Below are 19,199 nucleotides of genomic sequence, written 5' to 3'. Positions count from 1 at the left end.
ACACCTGTAGCCCTACAACCAGTGGCCCCCCAGCACAACCCACTGCACACCCTCTCCCTCATCCTTCAAGCTGTCTCCTAACTGGGGGTCTTCTGGCAAGTTAAAATAGGGCTGGAAGCAGAGTCGTCCTCCAGCAGAAATAGACACAAACCAAAACAAATGCATTTCATTTGATTTTATTTAATTAAAAAAAAAGTCAAAGTCATTGCAATCCCATTTAAATACAGAGATTTACAAATAGGTCCAAAACAGGACTAAAATATTCTTTGAAATGCTGTACTTTTAAATATTGTGCTTTCATAGATACATAAGAAAATTAGCATATAAAAATACTTTACAAGGAATACACTCTAATATATGGATAAAAATACACATTTAAGTAATGCATTTCATCTTCATATCATTCAAAATGCATAGGAAGGGATACAAGGACCAAGTTTTTCTTCCTTTTTTTTTTTTAAAGCCTTTAATAAAAGTCTTCATTAAAAACCTATGAGAAGCCCCATTGAGCTTCCACTGCTCAGAATATTGCATATAAAAACACTTTCGGCTGCACTGTCAATGCTCCACAGTATCAATTATGGCACATTATCTAGTTGTGGCAGCAATGGTATGGGATATTGCATACTCGAAGAGAAAATGGCTACAACGACAAATAGCTGGATGGGGCCGGGAGTGTGTCTGGAAGAAACACCCTGACACGTTGCGCTGCTGCGGAGGGACAGAGTTGCAAAGTGGCTCGGGGACAGGTCCTGGCTCAGCAAAGCGACAAACGAATGGCATATACCCATCCCACACCCTACGCGCACCACCGCCACACAGGCGGTGATGAAGGAACCAAAAGGGTGGGGGGGAATGGGGGCGGTGGGTGCCGGGGCTGCGGGTGTCCGACCAAGCGAGCTCCTCGTCTCTGCTGTGCCCGAGCCTCCCCAGGGAAAGTGATGCCAGGCTCACGCCACCACCAGGACACAGGAACATCATCATAAAGTGCTAATACATGAAACATGGCAGGCAGATGAGGAAAACGATGCAAACATCAAAGCCCCTCTTCCCCGCGGGGCTGGGGGCTCTCAGGAGGGAGGGAGGGAGGAAGGGGGGCGACCACGGGGCGCCATGCTTGCAAAGCCACGGAGAGGCCAGCGACAGGCAAAGATGGGCAGACGGGCACACACACCGCCCGGCCCATGCGGAACACAGGACACACAACCTCCATCTAACAAATGGCTTCTCATGCCTGACGGGAGACAACAGGGCCTTGTTAGTTCAGAACATCAGGGACAGCCCTGGGAAGATCACTAGTCTGCTCTTCACTTGTGGGCACAGGCCAGGTTTGCAAGCATCTCCATAAAAGCCCCACACGGTGGCCAGGGATTTGGGCAGGAATTCAGGGCCTTTAGCCTTGGGTACGGCCTTCTGCTCAGCAATAACTGCTCCAGCACCAGCCCCCGCATTGCTCACGGGAATCGATGGCGAGAGGAGGTGCCTCATCCCACCCCAGGGCAAGCCAGCCCTGGCGGGGAGCACGGACGGGGCTGGCGGGAGGCAGCTGCAAATACCTATTTTTGAACAAGAATTTCATCTATCCACTCTCAAGCACATTCTGAAATGTCTTTTAAACAGGGCTCTCCACAGGCCTGCACCGGGAGTACAGGGGGCTGTGGAAATCAATTTATCAGGAGTGTTTAAAGGATGGAGCTGGGCACAACAGAAAAGGAAAGGCATGGCAGTCTTGCTGTACGCAATTAACCGAGCAAACAAGAAACATAATAGCACCATGTGTGTTTGTAGGATGGCCAAGGCCTTCAGGGTGAAGAGGGTGTCGCAGGCAGGACCCCGCGCACCCCAACGGCCGGGTGCAGGGGGATGCCCTGCCACGGGGGATGGCTGTGGATGCTCCTTCCTCCCATCGGCAGCTCGTCCCATCGCTGGCGCTGCCCGCGGCCCAAGATGTGCATCCAGCTCCGACCTTCCCGGCAATATTTGGCGGTCTACAGGCTCACTGAAGACCCACCTCCCCACTTGCAGGTTATGGTACACACAGCGTTTACAAATACCAGTGCAAAAACCAGGAAAAACACCCCAAATACCGCAACAGCTTAACAGAGGCCCTGGGCATCGTCCGCTCTGCTACCGCTACTCAGAGCGTCTGGACGCTCGCCTTGACCTCGGTGCCACAGGCCACCTGTGCCGGCAGCTCTCCGTTCCCCTCCGGGGGAGCGTTGGCAGCCAATGCCAAGGGATTTCGGCTAATCACCAGGTCCAGCTTATCTCCAGCCTCCGAAATCAGGGGAACAGCCAGACAGCAGTCAAAGTCTCTCGTTCGGATGCGGTTTACCTGCCGGGATGGATTTAGGATGTGCCATGGGGAGGAACAACAGAAAGACCATGTTTGTTAGTCAGAAAATGCAAGGTTGGTGCTAAACCCACATCTGTGAAAACACACAATTTCTGGGGGGGGGGTCCCTGATTCTGGGTTCACAGCAGAGCGGGAGCACCCCTCCAGGCTGAGCACATCCTTGCTTAGCTGGGAACTGATGCAATAACCGGTAGGGGAAAACGGGAAAAAAGTTTGGATTGGGCATAAATCCTGACCCCTGGTGTCTGGGGCAGTATTAAAAGTAGTAAATGCTGCAGTGCTCAAAACCAGTTCTCCAGTTCAAGCCTGTAGGAGAAAGGTGGCCATTTTCCATTATGTTTTTGCCATCATGGCTTTTACTGGCCTTTAAATTTGTGATGTGGGGTATTCAGTACCTAGAAAACAAATACAGTTCAGACCCTGAGGCTTCTGCCAACCATTTTCCAGCTCAGCCGGGAGTAAATTGAGACTATACTGAACAGTTTCTGCTTCTGCTCTCTCCATTTACATCCTTCATTTCGGAGGAGTCTGGATGCATTTCACATGGGCTCAGAAGGCAGCCGCAAATTCTCTCTGCAGGATTCAGCAGTGAAAGCACTTCTGCTGCTGTCTCTTGCAGACCTTCAAGCACATTTCTAGGCTGGGTCACCTGCAAGAACCACCCCAGCTCTCTCGCCTACAGCTTGGTGCCACGACAGCTCCAGGATGGAGGGGGCTGGCAAACAGCATGGGGAGGGGAAGCAGGGAAGGGAGAAAGGAATTTCCCACCCACCTTTGGAGTGAACATAACCACTGGGACCAGGTGTTGCTTCCTTCTCTGGATAAGGGCTGGATGAGTCCATGCACCCCTTCCATCCAAAACCCTTTCCCAGCATTAATGCATGCCCACAGAGCTGGGCTCTGTGACAGTAGCAGTGTCCCCCTGCCCTAGCTGGTGTCTAGAGTTGACTCCAATACTGCTCCTTACAGTGCAGCAACTCAGGACAATTTCTAAACCCCATGTGGACAAGGAGAGATAAGCCAGGAGCTTGCTCTGCCTTTGCTCTACACCAGCCAGGCAGCTCCCGTGCAGAAGTGCCATTTAGTGCAATGCTGTGCTCCAACTAATCCATCCAGCTGAGAGGCAGAGAGTCTGTTATAGCAGGGACAAGGTGTTTCGCTGGCCTTCAGGCACATCGTCATGCCCATAATCAGCAGCACTGTGAAGCATCCGCAGCAATGCATCTCTGTACTTCTTGACGGGGGTTGCCTGTACTACATCTGCAATCCCTCATTCACAACTCCACACGTCAACACAATGGCAATCACCTCGTCTTCTCGTAGGTGTAAGCTGTGCGGCACAGCATGTGGAAGGGGGTGTCGAAAGTCTCCACGCCGCTCTGTTTAGGATTTCGGGCACACCTCCCAGAGCACTTGGCACTCGCAAAAAGCGACACATCCAACATTCAACAGAAAGGCAGCCCAGAGCCTAATTAGCTTCTTGTTCATTCTTGCACCATCTTTTATTTGAAGCCGAGAAGGAATAATTGTATAGCAGCCAACTGGCTAGAGACCATAACAAGCTTAAACAAGGTTCCCCACAGTGCTGCCAGTTCTCCAGTTACCTGATGTACATAATATATTGGCTCTAATCCTACTGCTAACAACCCCCGCCTAGAAATTAGTAAAACTAAACATCTTTCTGAGTGTTTCCAAATATGGTCACAATATCGGCATTTCCAAATGGTGGCAATTTTTTCATTGGGGTTGCACCTTCTCAGTTGCTGTTTGAGTTGCCCCAAAGCTAAAATAGTTGTTGCTCATCCATATAAAGTTCCTCTCCAATATCCAAAACTCACCATGCTCTTACTGTTCCTCTGGTAGTTCAGTATGCCCAGGTCACATTTATCACAGATTGTGCTTTTGACCAGAGTTTTTATTCTGTTTCTGCATCAGCTATTTCAGATCAAGTATCTTTCAAAGAAAAATATCCATGAAAAACTTTGTTTGAAGGATGTGTTTTCTAGGAAACTCTTTTAGTTGTTAAAGGCATGCACAGAACCTCATGAACACCACTTAACTCCACATGGGGTTTTGCAGGAACACATGTTGGTCAACACAGTCTAGCTTATCCAAAACTCACCCTCTTATATGATAGGAAATGGACTGAGGTTGAGAGGGGGAACCAACACAGCTGTTTGGTTGTTTTGAGTTGCCCGAGCTCAAAAAGGCCAGTGCCAGGCAGGCTGTGTCCTGGAATAGGTGTGACCTAGGGGTACCACCTGGGGAGACTGCCTAGTGATTTCTCATTATAAACCACAGGTCTCATTGAGCGCTTGGTGGCTAAGTGCTCACCTAGTTGGCTAACTATTACCTTTCATTAAAGTTAGTGCTGCCATGGATGGGTCTCACTTCTCTCTTCCTCTCAGCCACTCATTCACTCCGTCCCAGCCTCCAGAACTGCATTTTGCATTTATTACCTGAAGCACTCTGTCATATGGCTTGAGGCCACACTGATCTGCTGGCCCATCCGGACGGACCATATTTACATAGACACCTTTTTCTAACAGGCCATCCGACACACTGAATCCAAAGTCTTCGCTCTCCGGGTCTTTGTGGAGTGTCATCTGGAGGGGCAGAAACAGAACACATGCTTTAATGCAGCAGAGGAAGGAGGAGATGTACAGTGTTGGCAGGATGGGAATAGCATAGGTAGTGTGTGTGGACCTACAGCAATTCTGCTCTGGGTCTCCTGGGCAGATTTTTCTTAGCCTGGGCAGCTAATACGGATTGAGCCTTATCTACCAGACACCATCAGTTTAGGTAGATTGCATGGACAAGTGCTTTGGTGACTGGCGTATAACCAACCACACGACAGTCCCTCTCCTTGGACGTGGAAGGGAACGCAAGCAATGTAATACAGACTGAGCTGCCGTATGTCACCCAAGGAGCAACAAAGCAGGTGTTACTAATGGAGCATCACCTTCCCTGGCCCAAGTTACACTATGCATCCTCTCTGTATGCCAGACCAACACATGAAAAAACAACATGTTCATGAGGAATTTTCAATATAGTGTGTCAAATGTGAAGACAGTTCATTTTTAATACATCACTCAGCAAGAACATCTAAACTTCTCCATATTACTCATGAGTTCTTTTCAGAAAATTTGTATCAGTAAGTGCTGACGTACTGAGGACAAGAACTGGATAACCTCATCGCCCTTCCCTTGAGCATGTCATGCTTTGGCCTCATCTAAAGGAGAGGTGCACTGCTGGAAGCGTATCTTGCCATGGGGTAACACTGGGAGCCAGGGACAACTGATTCCCCATCACCACCAAAATCTCCCTTTTCCTCCCATGAACTGGGAGTGTGTATCTACCATGACGCTCCAACTCCATCCTTGCATTCTTGGCTGGGTGAGCCTCATGGATGCGCAGTCCTGGGGAAGAACAGTGCCCAGGATGATGCACAGGATCAACCCACCTGGCCTCAACCTCATCTCCAAACACAGCGGAACAAAGAGTCACCCTATGTCTAATTACACTGCTCTCCTCCTCTAGGTATGAAGGAGTTTTATTTAAAGACACATTTGCAATGCCCTGAAGGACAGGAGCAGATTAAACATGAAAATGTTGTTTTTTCCAGCTACCATAACTGCAGGTTTCATTCTAAAGTCACACTAGGAAAGAAAAAGGCAATCAATTTTTTTGAAACCTCTCCAGCTCCCTTCCCTGCTTGCATTCTGCATCAGCAGCTTCTACAGTTAATTACTTCGTCTAATTACCGTTGCCTTGCACCATGCTTAAACTGGCTACGTTCAGCTGGGTACTGAATTCAAATAAGCATCCCATTGCTGAAGTCCTACCATTTGTGCCCCTTCAGGAAGGGCTGGGAGTGGAGTGGAAGGGAAAATAAGTTATTTTTAAGTTGTTATAAGTTATTTTTTATAACAAAAGTGGCTTACTGAATGGAGCATGCCACTGGAAAGGGGTTGATGGGTCTCCTTGGGGCTGTATTTTGAGTTATCTCACCTGTATCTGTAGTACCAATTAATGAACTCCAGAACACAAGGATCTGGAAATCTCATATACTAACGGGAAACAGCAAAGTACAGGTTTAAACCCCACTGAAGCATGGCAGCTAAATCCCATTACTCTTCTGAAGAGGCCCCTTCCTCTTAATCTGAGCCTCTGGAAACCTTTGCTGCAGACCTCGGTGGGGGCCAGCTTTAACAAGGAACATTGTCTGGGGGTCCTTCTGAACAAAGGAGATTTTCCACAAGGTTACAAAGCTTCTACAGCTTTTACCACTGACGTATCACAGTGCCACAGTCAGAGCAACCCTTGGCAACACAGACCTTGTGAAACTCAAGGGGGGTAGGAGACATGATTTCCTGCATTTCCTTCTCAATCTTCTTCATGTCCAAGTTCCTCTCGTTCTTCTTGGCAGGGGAGCTGCTGCCCTCAGTCTGTCCGTCATCACAGCTGGAGTTTGCTTTCCTCAATGGGCTCAGTCCCGATGGGTTGACAGAGTCCAGGAGCAGCTTGCTGCCCTCCAGGCCCAGATTGTGCACGCTCCCCGTCATGATGGATGCCTGTAGGGCGAGGGCACAAAGTCACTCTGCTGAGCCAGCATCAGGAAGAGATGGACCATGCAGCAACAAGAGTGGGACAGACAACAACAGGGGGCCACCATTGCTTTCATTAATCAGAAAAATAAGTACCAAGAAGTTCTACCAGTTAGCTATAAAAGCCATTTCCAGACCTCAGGAGCTTGCTGCCAGGTCTATTGCTGACCTGCTGCGTGCTCTCTCACCCCACCATGGAGCTTTATTTCAGAAGGAAACATTTGCGAAGCATCTTATTTTTTGATGATCCTTCTACACAAACAGGGCCAGGCAGGAACTCATCTTGTGCAGGAGCCTTCTTGGTGGTCAGGAAGGATGAACAGCCCGAGCTCAGGGGGGCTCACAGAGGATGCGTTGTCTGCCTTGCTCTTCAGCCTACCCCTACAGCTCACCATCAGCATTGCGCAGCGCTGGCAATGGCCCAGGGAAGTCAATATGTTGGACTCCACTGAGGCCAATTCAGCAGAGAAATTAGGATTTTATCTGTCAGCAAATGGGAGCCGTCACAGAGCAAAACTGAGTTAAAAATATGAAATTAAGTAGTCTTTAAGCCTGGTCATCCTTGATAGCATCCATTAAAAGATGCCTCTAAGTAGATTCTACTCCATTTGGCAATGCTTTTCACTAATGAGATTACATTGATCAAAGCTAACGAAGGAGTCAAGAATCCAGTCTGTGGAACCTCAACTAGCTCCAGGTCACAGAGTCCATTTAAATGGCATAATGAAAACTGTCATTTCAAAGTTCAGGCTCCAAGGGTCTGCAGTCCCATTAAATGTCAAAAGGTAGAAGAAAGAAAAGGAAAGGTAGGAAGCAGATAGCAAAATTCAGCAATGCTAAATGTGGCAAGTCAAAGAGCAATTGCTCCTGTGCACAGGGGAAATATCATCTGACTAAATCTCTAAAAAAGGCCCACCAGCTCTTTGCTCCAAGCTGGAACAAAGGCAAATAAAGCGAATTCTGGTGGCAATATGAAAATGCCAGCGCTACCAACATAATCCCAAATAAGAATGGATAAAATACAGAAAACCTTTTAGCTTTGCACTTTTCAGGTCTTCACACAAATATTACTTAATCAGCTTGAGTTTGGACAAAACTCAAATGCCCACTACATATTGGAAGGACGTTGAGTTACCACATACTTGAAACGCAGTTTAACAAACAGCACTACAGCCAACCAGGGCACCTTTGTTCACTGACCTCAGACAGCCTCCACACCCCCCCAGGACACCGTGCCATGTCATACCAACACCAGCGCTGCAGATCCAGGGAGGACAACAGAAAGGTCTGTGCACGTTGTGCTACTGTCCTCACTCATGCGCCACAAATACCGAAACTGGCCAGCACCCAATGGCATGCCCCATTTGAATCCTTCTCTATCTTCATGGTATTTAAATACTCCTTGCCACATCATAAGCAATTTGTTAGGTACTTTGGGTTAAGTGCAAGGAGCAGAAAGGGCAATTCCAGACTTCTCCAGCCTGTGGCTGCCCCACATTATTTTTCCCCATGTCTTGGTTGCCCTCAAAGCAAAGTGGGGACACACTCTCCACTAGACATACTGGAAAAAGCCTCTATCTACCCACAACCCATAGTCTGGGAGTGAGTTGTTACTGTGTGTGATCCTGTTTCCAGGCTATCTTGGGTAATCATACGTGACTCTTATTCTTTTTCAAATGTAGAGCATGAATGGTCAAATTTAAAAAAAAAAAAATATCTGAGACTGTCATAAAATGACAGGAGGCCAGGAATTGGGGCTTAGAAACCTGCGGTAGAGCAAGAGCCCCAGTGAGCACTGCACCTCCTACACCACAGCTCAGGAAGGATGGGCCCACGGAAGGGGAGGAACAGATCAGTGGTACTTTAGATTTGATAAAAGGGGAGTTGAAACCCATCAGACTTCTTCTAAAAACAGAGCACTTTCCTTTTGTCCCCAGAACTTTCAAAAATATTCTAGAAATGTGATAAATGCACCAAAACCCTAGAGGTGCTCAGCTTTTTGTGCAATTTCTTTACATTTTTTAAAGCATTGCTATAACTGTCAATTAGAACTGTCAACTGCTCCCAAGTCTTAAAACAGCATGAATCAAAAGCCAATGCATCCCTGCACCACGGATCCCTGAAAAAGGAAAAGGATTGGGCAGAAATATATTTTGTCTGTCCTGGCATTTCACAGTAACCCAACAAATACCTTCTTTTACATTTAGATGCCAGCCATTATGCAGAAGAGAAACATCTATGCATCATTTCAGAGGAGTACTTTGCCTTAAGCGGTCAACAACAGTTCAGAAAGGTTGGCAGTGGCTGTTTAAACTGATTTTTAAAACATTCAGGTCCAGGAAATAAATCATCAAGGGAAGAAGTTATAGTTTATGGGGGCTGGGGCTTTGTGTGTTGGGTTTTTTTTTTAATGTCAGCATTTTCTTACACAGTTGAGATCATAAATACACCCTTTCGTGCTTCAGTACAATAAACTTAATTGAGATTTCCTCCCCCACTTACAGTTGCTAAGGATCAAGGAGGAAAGAACAATTATTAAGTCCCTTGTCACCAATATTTTCACATATAAACCAAAACAGAACTTTCTTTTTCCACCTCCAATTATTCAGAAATTGCCTTTTCTCTCTGAAGCCTAAGTAATATGCAATTGTGCATAAAAACAGTCCCACTGGAGGTGATGGAGGGCACGACCCAGCGAGATCTCTCTAGTCCTCTGCACCCAGAAGGCACGGGGAGAGCGGAGCTTGCGGGGTCCCACTCCTCCTTCCAAGCTGCAGGACCTGAATTGGGGAGGGGAGCAGCACGGGTCCCATCCTGCTGGGCAGGTTTGCTTCCTGCTGCTCAGCAGCCTCGGGGGAGGCCTTTATTTGCATCCCATGTCTTAGAAATCCAGGCTCCCCATCCTATAACCGGACACAATAACATGACCTCCAAAGCATTTTGGATAAAGAAAAGAGAAAGTGGTTTGTGAAGAGAGGAAACACCTTTATTTCTGCAGGAAGCAATTACTTTCTCAGATTTTTCCATGGGGAAGACTGCCTGAAAAGCTTCCAATTACCTATTTCACTGAAACAGTTTCCTTCAGAGTGACAGCTGAATGCATGATGTATGTTGAGCCTGTCTATATTTGAAGTAAGCCAAGGCTTTGGTCCCAATGGGCGTTTTGGGGGCTCCTTTTGCTTGGCCTTTAAGTGCTTTGGACAGACAATATCTTTCCAAGCAGAGGGTTTACCGTTTGAAAGGGAAGGTTTGCCAACAGTCACATGAAGATTGCTGGCCAGAAACAGTTTGCAAAAAGAGCGTGGAGTTCCTGGTGGGTAAGTCGTTGGTTCAGGGGAAAAGTGCACGCAGGCAACTGTCTAATGAGACGTAGTTATCCATTAGCACAAGCACTGATATAGATTAAACTCGAACCCTTCTTCACACCACTAGCAACACAGGGATGCTATGGGCAATTAGCAGATCCGGGGAAACAGTCTAACATTTATGGCAAGAGCATAACAGTCAGATCAGAAGCAAATTTGGAAAGTGATTTACCTCAATCTCCCTCAAAAGTTCAGACTGGCCGCATGTTTCCAAATCCTCCAGAGCTTCTCCAAAAACACGCCAAAAACTATCCTCGTGAGTGGTCTCAAGGCCATTTTGGCGGTTGGGGTATCTGTTGTAACGTAGGAACCAAACATTGTCAGCACTCTTCTGCAGCAGGATGAAAGCCGCGAGGCTACAGCAAGTGTCTCACCAGTAAAAGCAGAGACTTGAAGAGTCTTCATATACAAAAGCAAACAATATGAACTTTTCAGACAAGAGTCCGAATACGAGACCTCCATGCATTTACTAACGGGGCAAGCGTCCTTCAAAGGAAGAATTAAGTTGGTGTAGTAATGTCAAAGTTCAAAGGGTAAATTAAAAAGTGCCTGTGGAAGATTGTAGGTTTAGGAAGACGTTTTGGTGAAATAGAGAAGTGAAAGAAAAAAGGATGCGTTATGGGTAAACCAGGAGCCTCAGAGACTGTTAGTACAAAGGCTGATGGGATAGAGCTCAGATCTGAGACACAGAACACCTGAGAAGAGAGAGAAAAACACAGAGGGTAACAGACATGGTGAGAAAATGATAAATACATTAGGTCTCTATGAGAGTAAATAATGCAAAGATGTATATAAAAATGATTGCCCTGGGCTGGACAAGTAAATGCACGCTACAGCCAGCTATATCAACAACGTCATGTATAACACATACAAACCAAGTTTCATTTGCTTTGGGATGGCCAGGGACCCGAGCTGTTACTTTTAGGAGGTCTCTTTTTTTTCTTTTTTTTTCTTTTTTTTTCTTTTTTCTTTTTTTTTTCTTTTTTTTTTTTATTTTTTTTTTTTTTTTGCGCTATATAACAGTCATGGCACTTACAGCCGTGTAAAGATTGCCACCAGTTCTGTCTACAAGAGAGAGTAAGGATAGAGAGAATCTCCCTCAAGCTGGTACAAACACATGTTAATGTGAACACTGTGTGTGTCTTGCTGGGGGTTCTGCAGTTTCCCACACTGGCAGTTTCAGCATCTCTTATCTCTGACCACAAGCCACGTTCAGTTCTTAGACTTCTAAAGCAAAGAGCAATGAAACCTGCTGAAGCCCTCCTCTGAGCAAGTCAGAGAAGTAAGTGACACCAGACACTGCCTACTTGAACACCAGGCTCTCTGCAAAGCTCGGACCATCAGCGCTCAGTTTAACAGAAGCCTCTTGAAGGAAACTCTCTGAGGTGTTAAATCAAGGTCATGATAAACCCACTGAAGTGTCATGGAGAGAGACCCCAAGGGGACAGTGACATTAGAGCAGCCCTAATGCATCTTCCACACATCTTATTAGGAGCTGCATGGACGAGGCTCCACCTCTGCAACATCTGGCAGCATCTCTCGTGGCTTAATGGTCATCAGTGCCGCAGACAGGAAGGGATGCTCATCCACTAGAGCCACTTAGCAAAGTCAAAACATTTTACTTGAGTACAAGTCAAAGAGAGGTTGGCCTCCATTAAATATATAATGACCCCTTGGGCTACTGATACAGATGTTTTTCAGATCTCTATTAACTGCAAAGTCTTTAGTACACACTTTGCTTTTCATCCACTGGTTTAAATGGGAGTCTGTAGCAGGCATAAACTTACACACACACACTTCTGCTTCTTGTGGGATCATGGCCTGCCTGGAGAGAGCAGTATCTGACATGTCTTACTGCATTTTAAGTTTACCCCCTACCTTTCATCAGCTTTTAAAGGACAGTAGCTTTTACATCAGGCAGAAAGGTCAAAAAAACACCCAGCAAGACTTTATAAAAACAAAACATAATTTCACTCCAAAAGGAATTTTTGATTCTTTCCCCTTACTCATTTCCTTCCTCTGCTCCCAGGTTCCCAAAGAGGCAAACGTCCCTTCCAGCTACCAGTTTCTTGCCTCTCAGTTCAGCAATATAACAAACACGTCCAGGACATGGATGAATCAGTACGGGCTCTCACACCACTGGGTCAGCAGGTTTTTCCAGGCTAAAGGCAGCCAGAGTTAGAGACATTTTGTTTTTCTCCCTAATAAAAAGGGCTCAGCGGCATGAACTGTTTCACTTGCACTTTGACATCAGGGCTCGGAGCCCTCATTAGGGACACGCAGGGCTTCGAGCGCTCAGATTTGCTAACTTCAGCTATCGGCGGCCTTGCTGGGAGGGCCACGAGGGATCAATGACCTCTGCAAGCCGGCTCTCACTGAGAGGCAAAACAAGAACAAAGTCTCCACCGCTGCCAGCCTTCCTGCCAGTTTGATCATCTTTAAATAGGTGGAAATGGCCATGAGATGTTCTAAGGGTTTTGTCTGGACAAACAAAAGTTAAGGAAAAAAATAAGGAAAAAAAAAAACCAACGAACTGACAGTAACAACACGACACACACAACTATGGGGACTCTGGAGGATGTTGAGGGGAAGGTTAGTTACGAAGCAACGAGGCTTTTCCACCATGTATGGCTCAGCAAGGGGCAGCCTCTGGCCAGGACAGATCCAGCAGGATTTTCACCCAAAGCACATGGCAGCAAGGGAGGTGTTGCAGGATTTCTCCTGTGCTGGCCGAGCTGGGGGATTTACTCAACCATGCTCACTCGGCGTGGCTTTGACCATGGTGCTGGAAGAGCCAAAGTGTGATGGAAACAGACACCCAGCCACAGCTTTGGGACATTTTAACTTGGACAGCAGCCTCATACTGGTCCTCCAAGAGCTTTGGTTGGCCTTTTTGGCTTCGTGGCATCAAGCTCTTGCGAAGCTGCATCCTCACTCAAAAGTGTCTGGCCAACAAAAGAGGGGACAGCCCTGGCCATGCCTATTTATTATACCTAAACTATGAAAATACTGCAGCCTTTTCATGGCAGGAGTATGAGACGCTGTAGGAACCTGTGGTCCATGCAGCTGAGACCACCCTAACTCCAGACACAAATGTCACCTGGCCACAGCAGAGGAGCTACACTCAGAGTAACCTGGCAATGTGGAGGGGGTTCGACAGAGGAGATCACCACCCCAGCAGCCCTCACCATTGCTGCCCGATGCCGAGATGGGGACATCACTGGCCACTCTATCATATTCCCATGCTCCCTTGTCCCTGTGCAGTGACACACACATTTGCAGATGCGCCTCCCTGCCTCCTCCCATCCCTCCATACCTGCTGGGCTTGTCCCAGTCATCTTCACTGAAGCTTCCATCCATGTAGGGGTAGTTTTTCCTGGGGTCCCCCGGAGGGGTGCTACTCTTTTGCCTGCTGTGTCTCCATTCGTGTGGATGGAGAGCTATGCCTGCAGCCTGAGGTATGTACGTACCTAGGGAAGGCAAGAGGGGGTGGAGAGAGAGAGGGTAATACCTGGTCAGGAAACTCGAATGGAGTTAAGCCATGCTGAGCCAGGAGAGCCTCCTTCCCCAAGTCCCAAACCTGAGGTCAGCTGGAGTGCATACTGCTTCCATTTCAGTCATCCAAAAGGAGTTGTTCTTCCCATCTCATCTTGCTTTAACCAAAGCAGCTTCTCAGGATCTTGTTATAAAGTGGCCCATTTCTCCCTTGCTCCCCCCTTCTAAGTAGGTTTTGTGGTGTGGGTCCAGGATCCACAACCCCGGGGCTACACATACCCACAGATGCAGATCTTACCCCCAGCCAGCTCCAGCCTTAGTTAATGTCTCCTGTTTCCACACTGAACCCAATAGAAATTGTGCTGCTGAAAACAGAAAATTGTGCTTTTTAAAATACAGAAGGTCCTTCAAAGCGTAAAGAGAAGATGCTGCCAAGCCTCCCTCAGCATGCCCAACCCCATAAATTTTGAAGGATTTGGAAGCCTGATTTCTATTAGGAAAAAACAATCTTCATTTAGATTCTCAACTGCCTTTGGGACTTAATGGCCAGCATGAAAAAAATTAATAGCATATAGAAGGACAGCAGCAAAGAAACTGCATCCAGAGCAGCCTGATGCAAGAGCCTCCCTTCAACAAGTGTGATGGTGCTGACGGTACCTGGTAGTGGTCACCAGCTCCAGTGTGCTCAGCAGTGGTAAATGAGGACGAGCCAGCCTTGATCTCAAGAGCTGCCAGCCCGTTCCCACAGGTGGCAGAGCCCTTCCATGCCTTCGGGATCAGCTGGTGCAGGTACAGAAAACTGCTTCAGGGACAGATGTGTGAAAGGCAAGGAACAGGGGGAAAAACTCTGCTGGCTTGAGAGAAAGGAAGGCTCATCTGTATCACGCTTGATAGGAGATCAACATGGACCGTTAGGATGAAATCAGACAAGTTTCACTACGTCTGCCCCCAAGGATTTCCCTGTACTGTGGTATCTTACTCCAGAAATGCAAATCCAACATTACGAAGTCATAAGATCCCTAGGTCTCACGAGGAGCTGCCTGGACAGAAACCTTCCAAAACAGAGCATTCCTCAGCCGTGTCAATGCCATCTGCAGTGGAAATAAATCTCCTGAGTCCCCTGCCCACCTCCTGCTGCCCATTCAACAATTCAGAGAAATACTCACAGCCTTTCCAAGAAACATTGTACACTTCCATCACACGCTGTGCCAAGCGAACAGGAAGAGGTAACATGGAAACACATAATTAAGGGAGACTTGATCTCCCAAACAGCTAAGAGCAGTGGAAATACCCAAAGACAACGCCAGCACTTTCTTTGAAAATGCCAAGGCCTGTTATTTCACTTAGCTGAGTGTTTCCTCTGTGTGTTTTTAAAGGTTAGACCGCTCTGGAGAGCCCCAGAAAAGTGCTTGCCAACATCTTACAGCAGCCAGAAGCGCTCGCTGCCTGCCAGAGCAGAGCAAGGTCCCTGGATGCAGGCCCCTGCAGCGGGCGGGCAGCAGGTTTGGGCTGGGCACAGGGGTCAGGGACCGCAGGGGTATGCGTGCAGAGCTGTCACTTGGGTGCCACCGGCTCCACCTCTCCTTCCAGGGCCACGGGCTGGATCCCTGGGATTCAGAGCCACCTGGTGGCATGTTCCCACCAGGCCCAGCACAGCTCCCTCGACAAAACCTTTCCCGCAGCAGTTTCTTAAAGCTGTGGATGAACCTAAAACTGCAAGGCTGCAGAGCCCCATCTGTGGTTCTCCATTTGGGGTGTAAGCCCCGATCTCCAGGCTCTGTGTCCCGGGTCTCCCTGCATCGTCTCTTCCCTGCCCACCCCATGGGCGACCCTGCGTGTCCTTCTCCCTACCCTCCAGCATCCCTCTTTGCAGCCACCATGTAGCTAAAGGCAGTTACCAGGGAAGATGAGCGAGCCTCTAAAGCAAAGGTGCAGTCTATGGATCTTGGGCAACTTGGCATCTGCCCAGCTCCCTGGGGCTCTGTGCTCAACTACTCGTTCTCAATTTACTGGTAAAAGCCATTGCTTTGCTAAATCCAGTGTCCAACCTGTATTAAATTCAACTAGACAAAGGATTGCAGCATTATGAAGGCCAGGGTATTCCTTCTTAATGAGGCCTCCAGTCCCAGCTGCACTCCCAGATTAAGATTTCAGACCAACAGAGACTGGAGGAAGATGCAGGCATGGTGGAAGAGACACCCACATGGTGCTGTCCCTTGAACTTTTCTGTCAGAGCACAGGCACCTTGCTCAGCACACAGAAGATGCTTTGCTGCAGCGCTCCTGCAGCATCCCTCCTTGTTTTCACATTCTGTTCTAGACAGCAGTCTTTTCACCAATTTCCTTTTGCAGAGGTGATTCAGGGTTTTGTTTTGTTTCAACATGGGCTAATACTAGCTTACGTCACTAAATCTGAACTGGAATAACTATTTTCCAGTGCTTTCCTCCAAGGTAAAAATCTATTCCCATGGCTAAAGCATCCTCCATCCCAATTCCGTATGTCTGCCAGAAGCCACAGCTCAATAAACCTGGCCTCAAAGACATGTGTTCATCTGATCACTCACTGGAGAGTTAGAGATACTTTCTTGTCATATTACCTTAATTATTTTGTTAAGTGAGTGCTTCTAGTCACAAAACATTTTTGTGGATTTTAAAACATCCTGAAGAGGATTAATGTGTCCTGCATGGCCTCTCTGGAGAACTAAAAGTGAGCTATGGACCAAATACTCAGGAAGACATATGGCCAGTGGATACTTCTTCTGATTATGTGAATTATAAAGTGCTGTAATGGTTTTGAAAACGCTGTGAACAGTATGATGCCATATAAGCCAGAAAAAATGTGCCAATAAAAACCTAAAACAGATACATCAACTCAGAGCACCACATGAGTATATTTTGAAATACATTTTGTTCCTCGCTGGAAGCGAGAAGCCATGTAAATGCAGTCAGAACACAGGCTTCGGCTCATATTCAGTCTCCAGACAGGTTCAGAGGCTCTGCCTATCTTCACCTTGGCCCAGAGACCCCTAAGAAAAGACAACCCTGGCTTACCTTGGCTTCCATACCCGGCATCAATGCCGGAGCCATCCCAGGACTCCATAGCGCTGTCCACACTAGGAATTGTGGTGGAGTATATCTCAGACAGCTTGCTAGTTTTCTGGGAGTCCGTCAGTTCATCTTCTGGGTCGCTCACTTCGTTTATACTCCCCGACTTCTTGGGATAGGATTCTGAAACCAGAACATGCCACTTTAGCAGGCACGAAGAGCAAGCCTCAGGGAAAGGCTTATGCTGACGTGGGAGCAAGCCCCAGTACCATAAGTCTTTTGAAGAACCTCTTTAGCTCTTCAAAAGTAGCTGAGAAAGGACTGTGCAATACAGTTGAAAGGATTTCATGCAGTACTCTTACCTCAAGCTGAATCGAGAAAAAATGCCTGAGTTTTTAGCACATGGAATATAAGGAGAAACCAGGGGGATGTGAGGATTCCCAAATACAAGAGAGTTGGGACCTAATCTCAATTCACAAATGCATCTTCTTGTGCCTTTGGAAGGTTCCTCTGAACAGCCCTGCCCAGAGAAGTGTTGGCCTTTACAAGCAATAGCCCATAGCTTCTCTGGTGTCAGTGAGCCTCTTTTTTACTCAGATCAGCAGTGCTTCCAGCCAAATTGCTTCTGGCACGATCTGCCTTTGGGAACGGGACCCAAACAGTGCCAGAGCAGCACCTGGTCAGGGTGCTGGCTGCAAACTTTGTGTTACAAGCAGATGTTTCAATGAGATTACGACGACAACGCAACCTGGTCCCAAACTACCACATATGAAGTTATAGCCCCCTTCCAAGATCGTACAACCTCGTATCAATTCAGGGCTAATCACCACCTCTCCAAAAGTCTCCCATGCAGTCTCACAACAACTGTGGAATTCCTGGGCCTGGTATTTTGAGGATGAATTTCCCCTGATTAGTGATTGGAAAATGGAAAGCTGAATGTGGATGATGAAGCTCAGACCTTCCCTTTCATTATTTTAGTAATAACAGGCCCTTATTATCATCATATCACATTCCCTTTCAGGCAAAAGCTATGCAAGAAATGGTTTGGTTTCTCAGCACAAACATTTCTTTGTACTGAATATTTTAAAGTCCTCCTTGATTAGATATCCTGTTAGCCGTCCACACCCTGGACCTCCGACTCACAGAGGCTGGGATGAAAAGCCCTCTGAAACTCTCCATTTGTCAATGAGGACAGATTATTTCACCAAACAAAGGCCAGTGCCCTGAAAGTCCCTATTTTCCAAGCATTCAGAAGATTGCTCACCATGATTAACTCAAGATTACCTTGAAATTTCAATTACATCTGCTTCATTCTCAGAATGATTAACGAGTCTCCAACTGGCACTTGCATGTCAATTATTTCAGCAAGTTGCTGTGACAATGCTAAGTGTCAGCAGGGGAAAAAAGGAGTATTTCAGACCAAGGATGAAGACACTTGGCTGCAGGGAACAAGACTGGGGTTTCTTGAAAAGGAATCAATTCCCCTGTTCTACCTCTATTTGCTAAGTCTCCACCCCCTCCTGGGCTTCCTCCATTTGTAAAATAGGTGCATTGCCACACGTTTGAAAATTGCTTTGAGCTCTACAGAAGTGCTATGTTTAAGAGCGATGCTACTTTTCCAGATGCAGGACAGGCATCCCATGGGCCAGGCTTGCTTGGAAGAGTTTTATCACTTGATTTCTTCCAGTTTCTGTAGCACTGTGGGCCACTGGCTAGGTAGGTCCAGCAAAACCTAGAGACTGCAGAAGCACAGCACAAAAAAAAAGAAAATGCCAGGTGTGGGGAGAGACAGAAATGCAGCCAAAATGCACCAGCCGCTTTCTGAACTTGATGAAAAAGCCTCTGTTTGGCTGTGATTTCAAAGAAGTTGGGGGAAAAAGTTTGTGTGTTCCTTGGTTTTGCTGATCCTCCCTCTCTGTCCCCAAAAAGAGTGGTGTGCCTGTACTAAGTATGCTCCTGCTCTTTGATACCATGTCAGGCAGAACAGCTTCAAAGCCACAGGCAGCTTGACAGGGAAATGAGATGGGGATTTCTAGAGTGAAGGCAGATGCTTTGAAAGATGATCTTAGGACCCCAAACCAGGAAAAGGGGTGTAAAAGATTTATTGCCAATCCCTTTTAAAAAGTTGAATTAAAGGTGGGATTCTTTTTTCATGGATTCTACCAGCTCAGACTCCCCTTCCTCATTTTGGGGAGTTATATTTCAAAAAAATCCCGCAGTCTTCTACTTTTAAAAGCATTTTCTGCTTCACTACTGTGTGAAACGCCCACACAGGCAGGGAATGGCACCAATGGCACAAGGTGTCAATCTGAAAAAAATTATTATTGCCCAT

The 19,199-nt window shown here is 47.1% G+C and overlaps 1 protein-coding gene across 5 annotated transcripts in view; it reads right to left on the bottom strand.

The window, feature by feature from the left end:
* Nucleotides 1-207: 207 nt before the first annotated feature.
* The window catches only part of GRIP2 (glutamate receptor interacting protein 2), a 292,164-nt gene continuing 273,172 nt past the window's right edge, over nt 208-19,199 (bottom strand). For all 5 annotated transcript variants that reach the window (XM_054838459.1, XM_054838464.1, XM_054838462.1 and 2 more), the window contains 6 exons: nt 16,874-17,050; nt 13,645-13,798; nt 10,501-10,621; nt 6,694-6,930; nt 4,816-4,962; nt 208-2,335 (listed from right to left, as the gene is read on the bottom strand). In XM_054838459.1, the coding sequence (XP_054694434.1) occupies nt 2,138-2,335; nt 4,816-4,962; nt 6,694-6,930; nt 10,501-10,621; nt 13,645-13,798; nt 16,874-17,050 (1,034 nt within the window). In that variant the 3' untranslated portion in view covers nt 208-2,137. The remainder of the gene's footprint in view (nt 2,336-4,815; nt 4,963-6,693; nt 6,931-10,500; nt 10,622-13,644; nt 13,799-16,873; nt 17,051-19,199) is intronic.

Source organism: Grus americana, chromosome 11 (assembly GCF_028858705.1).
Source record: "Grus americana isolate bGruAme1 chromosome 11, bGruAme1.mat, whole genome shotgun sequence".
In the NCBI taxonomy this organism is placed as follows: domain Eukaryota; kingdom Metazoa; phylum Chordata; class Aves; order Gruiformes; family Gruidae; genus Grus; species Grus americana.
The sequence above is the reverse complement of the archived record's forward strand: the minus strand, read 5'-3'. Positions and strand labels throughout refer to the sequence as shown.